This window comes from Pithys albifrons, chromosome 2 (genome assembly GCF_047495875.1).
Source record: "Pithys albifrons albifrons isolate INPA30051 chromosome 2, PitAlb_v1, whole genome shotgun sequence".
Classification (NCBI taxonomy): Eukaryota; Metazoa; Chordata; class Aves; order Passeriformes; family Thamnophilidae; genus Pithys; species Pithys albifrons.
The window spans coordinates 120,422,779-120,434,898 of record NC_092459.1 but is presented as its reverse complement, the minus strand read 5'-3'; the positions used below and the strand labels follow the sequence as shown (position 1 = coordinate 120,434,898).

General features: G+C 57.1%; 1 protein-coding gene across 4 annotated transcripts in view; it reads right to left on the bottom strand.

Annotated features, from left to right (window-relative positions):
* Positions 1 to 12,120, bottom strand: part of OTOF (otoferlin) — a 66,181-nt gene that overhangs the window by 37,030 nt on the left and 17,031 nt on the right. For all 4 annotated transcript variants that reach the window (XM_071547635.1, XM_071547637.1, XM_071547636.1 and 1 more), the window contains 9 exons: positions 10,760 to 10,868; positions 10,112 to 10,295; positions 6,952 to 7,072; positions 5,801 to 5,901; positions 4,939 to 5,029; positions 3,135 to 3,251; positions 1,806 to 1,958; positions 1,153 to 1,342; positions 675 to 799 (listed from right to left, as the gene is read on the bottom strand). In XM_071547635.1, the coding sequence (XP_071403736.1) occupies positions 675 to 799; positions 1,153 to 1,342; positions 1,806 to 1,958; positions 3,135 to 3,251; positions 4,939 to 5,029; positions 5,801 to 5,901; positions 6,952 to 7,072; positions 10,112 to 10,295; positions 10,760 to 10,868 (1,191 nt within the window). The remainder of the gene's footprint in view (positions 1 to 674; positions 800 to 1,152; positions 1,343 to 1,805; positions 1,959 to 3,134; positions 3,252 to 4,938; positions 5,030 to 5,800; positions 5,902 to 6,951; positions 7,073 to 10,111; positions 10,296 to 10,759; positions 10,869 to 12,120) is intronic.

Here is a 12,120-nt window from a genome sequence, read left to right as displayed (position 1 = left end):
CCAAGTCCAACCCTTGATCCAACCCTTGATCCAACCCTTGATCCAACCCCACTGTGATCACCAGCCCAGGGCACAGAGTGCCCTGGGCTGGTGATCACAGTGGGGTTGGATCAAGACATGGTGGATTCTCTGTCCCTGGAGGTGTTTCAGAGGACACTCAGAGCCACATCCAGTCCCTTCTCCAGCCTCGTTGCTCTTCTCACTTGGGTTGGAAGAGACCTCTGAGATCATCAACCCTTGATCCAACCCCACTGGGATCACTCTGGCACTCTGTGCCCTGGGCTGGTGATCACAGTGGGGTTGGATCAAGACATGGTGGATTCTCTGTCCCTGGAGGTGTTTCAGAGGACACTCAGAGCCACTTCCAGTCCCTTCTCCAGCCTCGTTGCTCTTCTCTGGCCCCGCTCCAGCCCCTCAATCTCTTGCCTCAACTGAGGGGCCCAGAACTGAACACAACACTCAAGGTGTGGCCTCCCCAGGGCAGAGTCCAGGGGAAGGGTCACTGCCCTGGGCCTGCTGGCCACGCTAGTTTGGATCCAGGCCAGGATCCCCTTGGCCTTCTTGGCCACCTGGGCACACTGGTGGCTCCTGTTGAGCTTCCTGTCCCTCAGTCCCCCCAGGTCCCTCTGCCTGGCTGCTCTCCAGCCCTCCCTCCCTCCCTCCCAGGGTGGTACCTCCGTGCACTGGCTCTGGGAGATGAAGAACACCCGTGCAAAGGGGTCCGAGAGGCCACTGCTGTCGGCTGCAAAGAGACTCCTGGCCTGGTACATGTGGGCTCGCAGCTGGAACACCTGTTTCTCTGCAGGAGAGGGGGAATGGGATGGGATGGATGGACAGGACATCCTGGAGCCCAGCTCAGGGTGAGCTCTCAGGGCTCGTTTTGCTCAGGGGTGAAGGATTTTGGCTCAAAGCACAAGTCCCATTTGGACATGGACATCCTCAGTGTCCTGCTCACCCCTGTGCAGAATGACAGGGATGAGGGGGCACAATTCCCACTTCCCAGCTCCCCATGGAATCAGTGGGACACCTCAGACTGGGACAACTGGAATTATTTCCCCCTTATCTCCTGGAAGCCCTCGGGGTGCCCAGCTGGGCTCCCCTCTGCCCTCTCCATGCCCCAACCCCAGACCCACCGAGGCAGGAGGTCCTTACTGGTGTACAGGAGGCTGATGGGTGGGAAGGAGGGCAGGTTTTGCCCTCTGGGGGTCTTCTTCTCCTCGAAGCCACAGGGGAGGCCACTCAGGAAGTCTTTGCGCTGCTTGTTGAGGCCCAGCCACAGGTAAATCTCCATCTTGGCCTGGACTGTCCAGCCAGCAGGGCCAAAGCCCCTCTTCCCAGGCAGCTGGGCACAAGGCAGGGAAGAGTTTACATGGATATTGGAAGGGCCTGAGACCTGGATAAACCCCCTCTTGCAACATCCCCCTCCTTTGGCTCTTTGCTTTTATCACTGACCCTTAAAACCTCAACCTTTTGGATCCCAACTCTACTCTGGGTCAGGAATTTTCTTCTTCCCACCACGTTGGTTTCCTCTTTCCAAGCCAGAAATCCCCTTTTGTGACCAGCTGGATCAATCACCTCCTTTCTTCCACACATTTCTCACTGGATTGGGTAAGACCAGTGTCCCACACTCCTGAGCAGCAGATTCCCATCCCCACCAGCAGAGTGTGGATTGGATTTGGACACCACTCAAGCCCCAGGAAAACTGGAGACACAACTCCTTCATCTCCACCTCCCAACCTCCCAGTCTGTCCCTCCCCCAGCTCCCTGCTCTGGTTGCAGCTGTCCCAGGGAGGGCAGGGAGGTACCTTGAGGAAGACTGTCTTCACCTTGGCACAGTCCTTGCCCACCTCCTCGTCCACGATGGAGTAGAGGAGGTCCTTGGACGGGATGCGGGCGTAGGCGATGCGCTTGTTGTTGCTCATCATCCAGATGAAGACGTCAGGAATGGTGTGCTGGGGCTGGGAACACCAGCAAAGGTCCCTGTCAGTGTCTCAGCTCTGACCTCGGAGGCACCAGCAGGGCTGGAGACCTTCTGGAGGCAAATCCAAGGGATGCCACAGGAGGTGGATGTGCCCGTTCCCACATTAGGGGCACTGGGGTGGTTTGGAGATTCCCACTCAAGAAGAGCTGCTCAGAGCCAAGCTCAGCAGGAAAGAAACTGGGATTTATGTTTGTTCTGTTTCAAAAAAATATAAATTTTGGGGTAGAAGACCAAAGATTTTCCTTCTGTCTCTGTTCACTGTCCATGGGGTCTGTGGGGCAGGGGCCACACCTGCATCCCTTACTGTGGAAGAGGCTCCCAGTCTGGACAGGTCCCACCACACCCCACAGACAGGTTCATGTCCTGCTGGGGTGAATCAAGGCCAAGGAAGTCCTGGCTGTAACTGAGGAGTTGGGAACCTTCCATGGGAAAGGGGACCAGGAGGTGGAACTGGAGCTGCAGCTCCAGGGAGGGCAAAGAATCCCCGTGGCTGAGCCATCTTGGACTGTGCAAAGAATCACAGGAGGATCCAGAGACACCTGAGAGCCCCTTCCAGAGCCTGAAGGGGCTCCAGGAGAGCTGGAGAGGGACTGGGGACAAGGGCTGGAGGGACAGGACACAGGGAATGGCTTCCCAGTGCCAGAGGGCAGGGAGAGATGGGATATTGGGAAGGAATTCCTGGCTGTGAGGGTGAGGATGCCCAGGCACAGGTTGGGCAGAGAAGCTGTGGCTGCCCCATCCCTGGGAGTGTCCAAGGCCAGGTTGGAGCAACCTGGGACAGTGGGAGGTGTCCCTGGCCATGGCAGGGGATGGAACTGGATAAGCTTTTAGGTCCCTTTCCATCCAAACCATTCCAAGATTCCCTGTGCCACCTTCCAGTGGCTGTTCCCAAGGGAAATGCATGGCCTCTCCATGTCTGGGACTTCCAGAAGCACCTCCAGCTCTGCTGCAGGAGGACCCAGCTCTGCCCCTGCCTGGGAAACTCTGAAATATCTCTTGGTGTTGACTCATTCCAACCCATCAGAGCACGGGGATCATGGAATGACTCCCTGCACTAGCCTTGGGCCACCAGGGTGCTCTGCAGCCCACAGGGTTTGCAGAGGGGTCCATCCCCCCCAGGATGATCCAACCCACACCACACTGAGGGACTCACCTCGTCCGCCAGGAACCGGAGCTTCTGCAGGAAGTTCTGCACCAGCTTCAGCTTGTCCTTCATGGTGTTCTTCTTCACCTGAGAGCGCAGCACCGTGGCCTGCTGAGCCATGTTCTCCTGGGGACAGAAAGGGCAGCCTGGACATCAGCACAGAGCACGGAGAAGGGAACAGCACCAGGGGGTGTGGGAAGGGGTGGGGAGGAGGGAAATGCCTCAGTCCCACCACAGCAGGTGGGATGCATGTCCTGGTGACACCTTGTCTTTGTTTACCTTGTCATGGACAAGGGGGCACGATGGGCTCAAGCTCTGCCAGGGGAAATTGAAGTTGGAGATCAGGAAGAAACTCTTTGCAGAGAGAGTGCTCAGGGATTGGAATGGGCTGCCCAGAGAGGGGGTGGATTCCCCATCCCTGGAGGGTTTTAAGCTGAGCTTGGCCGTGGCACTGAGTGCCATGATCTGGTAAAGGGACTGGAATTGGACCAAGGGTTGGACTTGATGATCTCAGAGGTCTCTTCCAACCCAACTGAGAAGAGAAGAGCAACGAGGCTGGAGAAGGGACTGGATGTGGCACTGAGTGTCCTCTGAAACACCTCCAGGGACAGAGAATCCACCATGTCTTGATCCAACCCCACTGTGATCACCAGCCCAGGGCACAGAGTGCCAGAGTGATCCCAGTGGGGTTGGATCAAGGGTTGATGATCTCAGAGGTCTCTTCCAACCCAAGTGAGAAGAGCAACGAGGCTGGAGAAGGGACTGGAGCACAAGTGCTGTGGGGAGAGGCTGAGGGAGCTGGGGGTGTTCAGCCTGGAGAAGAGGAGGCTCAGAGGTGACCTCAGCACTGTCTGGAACTGCCTGAAGGGAAGTTCTGGCCAGCTGGGGGCTGGTCTCTTCTCCCAGGCACTCAGCAATAGGACAAGGGGGCACGATGGGCTCAAGCTCTGCCAGGGGAGGTTTAGGTTGGATATCAGGAAGGAATTCTTTGCAGAGAGAGTGCTCAGGGGTTGGAATGGGCTGCCCAGAGAGGGGGTGGATTCCCCATCCCTGGAGGGTTTTCAGCTGAGCTTGGCTGTGGCACTGAGTGCCATGATCTGGTAAAGGGACTGGAGTTGGACCAAGGGTTGGACTTGATGATCTCGGAGGTCTTTTCCAACCCAATCCATTCTGTCATTCTATGGATGTGGCACTGAGTGAGAATCCACCATGTCTTGATCCAACCCCACTGTGATCACCAGCCCAGGGCACTCTGTGCCCTGGGCTGGTGATCACAGTGGGGTTGGATCAAGGGTTGGACTCGATGATCTCAGAGGGCTTTTCCAACCCAATCCATTCTATGATTCCATGCCCAGCCCAGCTCCCAGCTGGGAAGGACTTCAGGGAACAAGGAGCTTCTCTGGGAATCCTGGGAAGGGTCTCCCTTCACCTTCCCTACCTTTGACATCCCCAGATTCCATAAAAATCCCTCTGGATGGATTCTGAGTGTCCTTTATCATGGAATGGTTTGAGTTGAAGAGACCTCAAAGCTCATTCCATTCCATGGGCAGGGACACCTCCCACTGTCCCAGGTTGCTCCAGCCTGGCCTTGGACACTCCCAGGGATGGAGCAGCCACAGCTTCTCTGGGAATTCCAGCCCAGCCCCTCCCCAGCCTCCCAGCCAGCAATCCCTTCCCAATATCCCCTTTCTCAGCCCTGCCCTCTGGCACTGGGAAGCCATTCCCTGTGTCCTGTCCCTCCAGCCCTTGGCTCCAGTCCCTCTCCAGCTCTCCTGGAGCCCCTCCAGGCCCTGGATCCCTGGATCCCACTCACCAGCTCCCTCATGCAGGATTTGAGCCTCTCCCTGTCCAGCCTCGTGCGGGACGAGTGATGCTGGTCCTTGTCAGCCAAGGTCACAAAGCGCCTGGGGGGAAAGGTCGGGATGTGATTCCCATGGGAACACCTGCCCTCTCCCAGGGAGGTCCCTGCCACCAGCAGGGGACAGAAACACCCTTGTCCCCCCCCCAGGTCTGTGACTCAGTCGTGGCCAAGCACCCCAGAGTCAGTGCCAGGAACGAGGAGTGGGAGCCATCGGGGCTGGGGAGGACACAGGACTGAGGGTGTCACCCCTGAGGTGGGGACTGGGGGGCAGCAGGTGCCACCTCAGCCCTGCTCCAGCCCCTGGTGGCTGATCCAGCGCTGTGCCAACATCAGGGAATGGAGTCAGGGAGCGGAGTCAGGGAACGGAGTCAGGGAGCGGAGTCTGGGAGCGAGGGAAGGGAGTCTGTCGGGCAAGGGAGTCTGTCGGGCAAGGGAGTCTGTCGGGCAAGGGGGTCTGTCGGGCAAGGGGGTCTGTCGGGCAAGGGGGTCTGTCGGGCAAGGGGGTCTGTCGGGCAAGGGAGTCTGTCGGGCAAGGGAGTCTGTCGGGCAAGGGAGTCTGTCGGGCAAGGGGGTCTGTCGGGCAAGGGGGTCTGTCGGGCAAGGGGGTCTGTCGGGCAAGGGGGTCGGGGGAGGGAGCCGGGGACGGGAGCCGGGGAAGGGAGCCGGGGAAGGGAGCCGGGGAAGGGAGCCGGGGAAGGGAGCCGGGGAAGGGAGCCGGGGAATGGTGTCCCATCATCCCCAGGACACAGCAAGGTGCGTTCACACTCCCAGGGAGTGGGACCTGCCCTGGGCCACCCTCCTGTCCGTCACTCACAGGCAGCCACTGCTCAGCTCCTCCAGGACCCCTCGGAGCCGCCGCTCCGGGTGCGGCTTCTCCGTCTTGATCATCTCCTGCACGTCGTTGAGTCCTTCCTCCTGTGGCACCAAAGGGGACCACTGAGGGCTGGGGTGGAGGGACAGAGACCCCTCTGGGGCAAGGGACTCCCTGGAGCCCGACCCCCAAACAGGACAACACCTCCTGCCTCTCCAGACATGAATCCTCAGGGATCAGCTCTGCCCCTGGCCCTGGGTGATGGGAATGGCTCTGGGTGATGGGAATGACTCTATTGCCCTCCATGAGAGGATGTGGGTGAGGTCCAAACCACCTTGGATGGACCTGCCAGGGTGAACCTTTGCCAATCCTGCCCTGACCCTGCCAGTGGGGAGCTCTCCCAAAGGCTCCTTGGGAATTAACAGGGGCTGATAATCACAGAATCATAGGATTTCTTGTGTGGAAAGGGTCTTCAAAGATAACTTAATTCCACCCCCTGCCATGGGCAGGGACACCTCCCACTGTCCCAGGTTGCTCCAAGCCCCGTCCAACCTGGCCTTGGACACTCCCAGGGATGGGGCAGCCACAGCTACTCTGCCCAACCTGTGCCAGGGCCTGCCCACCCTCCCAGCCAGGAATTCCTTCCCCAATATCCCATCTATCCTTGCCCTCTGGCAGTGGGAAGCCATTCCCTGTGTCCTGTCCCTCCCTCCCTTGTCCCCAGTCCCTCTCCAGCTCTCCTGGAGCCCCTTCAGGCTCTGTAAGGGTCTCCAAGGTCTCCCTGGAGCTTTCCCTTCTCCAGCTCTCCTGGAGCCCCTTCAGGCTCTGGAAGGGTCTCCAAGGTCTCCCTGGAGCTTTCCCTTCTCCAGGCTCTGCCATACAAGTGGGTCACCCCTCCAGCCCAGGTGCCAAAGCCTCCCCACCCCGTTCCCTTTGCTGGGACACCTGGATGTGACCCACAGAAGCCTCAGTGATCTCCTGGGGTTTGGCCACCTCAGACCTCTTCCTTTCTGGCCCAGGTTTGCAGTGGGTCCCTGCATGGGCTGTCCCCTCTTTGTGACAAGGCGTGGGGTGCACAGGGAGCCTGGCACGTGCCCTGTGCCACCCTGGTGTCCCAGCTGTGTCCCCCCCTGCCTCCCCCAGCCCACACTGACCAGCTTGTCCGCGATCTTGTCCATGATGTTGGCGTTGTAGAGGCGGCGCCGCTGGTCCTGCCACCAGCTCTTGATGTAAATGCAGGGCTTCCTCTCGAAGTAGGGCAGGTGGAAGTAGTTCCTGCAAGGGGAGGCAGCAGGGATGCTCCATGGGATAACAATCCCAGGCCAGGAACGGCCCATCCCACACCTGTCCCAGGGAGCCAATGCCGTGGTGGGAAAGGGGGATGCAGGAGGGAGGGGGCTGAGCTGAGCTCCCCCTGAAGAACAGACACTCAGTTTTTCCTGGCACCATTCCCAGTGCCAGAGCCAGGATGGTGAGGGCAGTGCCCAGGGATTGCCCATCCCTGGGAGTGCCCAAGGCCAGGTTGGACGGGGCTTGGAGCAACCTGGGATTGTGGAAAATGTCCCTGCCCATGGCAGAGGGTGGGATGGGATGGGCTTTAAGGTCCTTCCCAACTCAAACCATTCTGGGATTTTGGGATTCTTTGGGGTTCATTTCAACACTGACAGTAAATACCAGCACGAGGAAAATGTTTGTAACATGAAGGACCTTTTAGTTCAGCAAAGAGAGAGACAGAACTGGCAATTAACTCTGGGAAAACTCTGCAGGAAATGGTTTGAAACTGGAAGAAAGGAGGTTCCAAAGAGATATTGGGAAGAAATTCCTCCCTGTGAGGGTGGGCAGGCCCTGGCACAGGTGCCCAGAGCAGCTGTGGCTGCCCCAGCCCTGGGAGTGTCCAAGGCCAGGTTGGACAGGGCTTGGAGCAACCTGGGACAGTGGGAGGTGTCCCTGCCCATGGCAGGAGGTGGCACTGGATGAGCTTTAAGGTCCCTCCCAACCCAAACCATCCCGAGATTCTGAAACCTTCCACTGTCCCAGGTTGCTCCAAGCCCTGTCCAACCTGGCCTTGGAATTCTGACGGCACAGCTGAAGGCAGGATGAGGCCCAAGAACGGCTCATCCCTTTGGGTGCCCTCCTGGCATCCACCCCCTGTGAAGCCCCTGCAGGTGCTGCTGCCCTCGGGATCAGCACCAGCGAAGGAACAGCAGCTCCCGCTGCTCCCTCCGCAGCCACCGGGATGTTTCCAGCCGGGAGGTGTCAGCAGAGCCCGCGGGCTGGGCTGGGATGCGGCTCTCGGCGCGCAGGGGCTGCCGATATTTGGGTGCACATGGACAGAGAGAGCGGGGACAGACCCCAAACCATCTGCACTTCTCATTCCCCTTCGAGATTCACCCGGGGAAGGAGCGGGGGTGGAAGGGAGGGAACCCCAGGGAGACACTCGGGGCAAACACCTTCAGTTCAGAGGGCTTTGTTTAATTTCCTGCCTGAATGAAGGCAGTTAATTCTATTAACACCAACCGACTGGTAAAACACGATTAAAACCCACTTGAAGCGTCTTCTCTCATCAGCTTAAATCCAATTAACTTCCCTTAATCCTGGTCCTTTGTGCTCCAAGCCAGGCTGTGTCTGACTCCCAGCCCAGCCATAAGTGCAGATCCTGCTTAGGCTGGGGCTGGAAAACCCTCCCCAAAATCCCACCTGCAGGTTCCGGGATCCTGCCCGTGCCACCAGCACATCCCAGAGCAATTTGTGGGGCAGACAGAAAAAACTGCCATAATTTGATAGCTGTGATTTGTCCCTGCCAACCAGCTGTGCATCCTCAGAGCCAGGGCAGGACAGTTTGCCATGTCCTCACTCCAGTGGCTGTCACTGCCTGTGGCTTTGGGGACAGACTGACCAAAACAAACCAGGCTGGTGAGAGGATTTACGTGTTTTACCCCAATCTCCTGCCCAAAGTGTTTGCAGGAGGTTTTTCCAGTGGGATTTTTCCACCCAGGATCCTCCAGCACTGCCAAGGCCACCACTGACCAAGTGCCACATTCACATGGATTGTAAATCATTCCAGGGGTGGGGATTCCACCCCTGCCCTGCAGCTGTGCCAGGGCTGGACAGTCCTTTCCATGAGGGAATTGTTCCCAATGTCCCACCTGAACCTCCCTGGCCCAACCTGAGCCCTTCCCTCCCTCCTGTCCCTGTCCCTGGAGCAGAGCCCAAACCACCCCTTGGCTCCAACATATTTTCTGGGAATTCTGGAGAGGGAGAAGCTCATTCCTGATCCCTCTTTGCTCCAGGCTGAGCCCCCCCAGCTCCCTCAGCAGCTCCTGCTGCTCCAGCCCCTTCCCAGCTCCGCTCCCTGCCCTGGGACTCTTAAATGTCCAAAACTTTCACATACAGGAGAGAAACTTGTGCATTTCAGTGCCCAGTAAGGATTTTTTGGATTTTTTTTGGACTCCATCCCTCTGCCACAGGGGAAGAGCCCTAAAGGGGTCAGAGAGCCTGGAGTTCAGGGGCCCACCCAGGAGCTGAAGGATGGAAATAGAATCACAGAATGGATTGGGTTGGAAAAGCCCTCCCAGATCATCAAGTCCAACCCTTGGTCCAACTCCAGTCCCTTTACCAGATCATGGCACTCAGTGCCACGGCCAAGCTCAGCTGAAAAACCTCCAGGGATGGGGAATCCACCCCCTCTCTGGGCAGCCCATTCCAATCCCTGAGCACTCTCTCTGCAAAGGATTTTTTGCTGATCTCCAACTTCAATTTCCCCTGGCAGAGCTTGAGCCCATCGTGCCCCCTTGTCCTATTGCTGAGTGCCTGGGAGAAGAGACCAACCCCCAGCTGGCCAGAACTTCCCTTCAGGCACTTCCAGACAGTGCTGAGGTCACCTCTGAGCCTCCTCTTCTCCAGGCTGAACACCCCCAGCTCCCTCAGCCTCTCCCCACAGCACTTGTGCTCCACTCCCTTCTCCAGCCTCGTTGCTCTTCTCACTTGGGTTGGAAGAGACCTCTGAGATCACCAAGTCCAACCCTTGATCCAACCCTTGATCCAACCCTACTGTGATCACCAGCCCAGGGCACAGAGTGCCCTGGGCTGGTGATCACAGTGGGGTTGGATCAAGACATGGTGGATTCTCTGTCCCTGGAGGTGTTTCAGAGGACACTCAGTGCCACATCCAGTCCCTTCTCCAGCCTCGTTGCTCTTCTCTGGACCTGCTCCTTTGTGAGGTGTCCTGGGAGGTGAATTCCCACTTTACTGGACACCAGAGAATCCCCAGGTATGCCCAGAAGTGCCCCCTCAGTGCCAGGTGAACACACTGACCTGTCAGTGACCAGGGGCTTCATGGGTGGAGATGAAGAGACAGAGACCAGCTCTCCATCCTCATCACCTTCATCCTCGCTGGAGTTCTGGAGCAGCTCTGACTCCTCCTCATCCCCATCCCCTCCCTCTTTCTTCCTCCTCGGGACAGGTTTGGTCACACCATCCACCTGGTTGCCATAGTTACCTCCAAGAAAAAGGGTGGAATAAATTCAAAAGGTTGTAACTCCAACTGGGCTCAATCCCTGGGGTTTAATTCAAGCTGGGAGAAGTTTTCTCTGTGGGAATCACGGGGGGCAATGAAATTCAGCTCTGAAACCACGTCCAGGAGCCACAGATTCCTGAGGGGGGTCTGTGCCCTGCTCCTGTCCCCTCTCAAACGGTGGGAATACCCTCCCTCCCCTTGGGGGTCACTCTCCATGGCACAAAATCAGGATGAGAGAGGGATCAGCTCCCCTGGCCACAGCCCAGCAGGCACAGACTAAGCCCCACGTGGCTTGTGCCCGTGGAGGATCCATCCCCTTCTCCCCAGAGTCCTACATGGGTCAGTGTGGCAAACTGGGAAGAAATCCTGCTCTCAGCTTTGGATTTCACCCCAGCCACACTTCAAAACAACCCAATCCCCCCAAAAAAACCAACCAACCAACCTACCAATGGTGACCTCGAAGTTGATGGGTTTGTCCCCAATCTTCCTGTCGATCATGGTGGCTTCCAGGAAGGCTCCAAAGAGGAAGAATTCCTCCATCTTCCCAGTGCAGTTCTGCAGGAGAAGGAGGGCACAGGGACCAGGGTTGGATGGAGGGGCAGGGGGGCTCCCCTGGCACCTCTGAGCACCCTCAAGGGCTGGTGCTGCTGCTCAGGATTTCAAGGGCAGCACGAGGGTTTTCTCTCCCCTCTCTTGGCTCATTGCAGAGAGGGTTTAATGAAGGATCTCATTGTAATACCTTTTAATTAAACACAACCTTTAACTGTGTTGGGATCAGTCACCCCTTGCAGGTCCAAGGGACATTCAGGAATTCATTCACAACCTGAGTTACTCAAACCACCCAAATCCATCTGCCTGGATGCTCCTTTGGAATGGGAATGGTTTGATCTCCAGCTGGTTTCATTCCCTCTGGCTGGGAAATGGATGGAATTCTTGGCTTCTGTTTGGAACCCAACAGGACAGGAGTGGGACAGCTGGGGCTGGCCCATTGTCCTTGGCTGTCCCCAGCGTCTCAAAGCTTGGGAGACCACGGAAATCATGGAATGGTTTGGGATGGAGGGATCTTAAAGCTCATCCCATTCCATCCCTTGCCATGGCAGGGACACCTCCCACTGTCCCAGGTCACTCCAAGCCCTTTCCAGCCTGGCCTTGGACACTCCAGGGCTGGGGCAGCCACAGCTGCTCTGGGAAAGCCGTGCCAGAGAAATGATCCTGCTCAGACATTCCTTTCCATCTTTTCCATCTTTCTTATCTTTTCCATCCTTCCCAGCTTTTCCATTTTTCCCAGCTTTCCCAACCTTTCCATTTCCCAGGAATTTTGGGCTGTGCCCCCCATTCCCAAATCCCGCTTGGAGCACTCCAAGCCTTGGAATAAGTTTGGAATCGACTCCCATGTTCCCAAAGTGTCCTTTTCCTGCCCCATTCCCATCATTCCTCACCTTTGGGAGGATCCAGGATTTGCTTCCCAGACCCTTTGGAGCCTCTTCCCAACTTCCCAACTCCAGGTTGCACAAAACTAGGGATAATTCCCTAAAATCCTCCTTTTCCCAGGGATTTCCCAAGAATTCTCTGATGTTGGAGGTGGACTTTTCCCAAGGGATTTGTTCCCAAAAATAACCCCAAATTGGGATTTTTCCAGAGTCACAAACTGTGGGAATTGATCCCAAAACCGGGAAAACAAGAGGGGGAATGTTGGAATTCCCTGGAATGTGCCCATTCCTGTGGAATATGAGGAGTGGGATCATCACAGAACCTGAAATCCCTTCAAGAGTTGCTTTCCTTGTGCTGTGGGATCCAGAGCATGGGG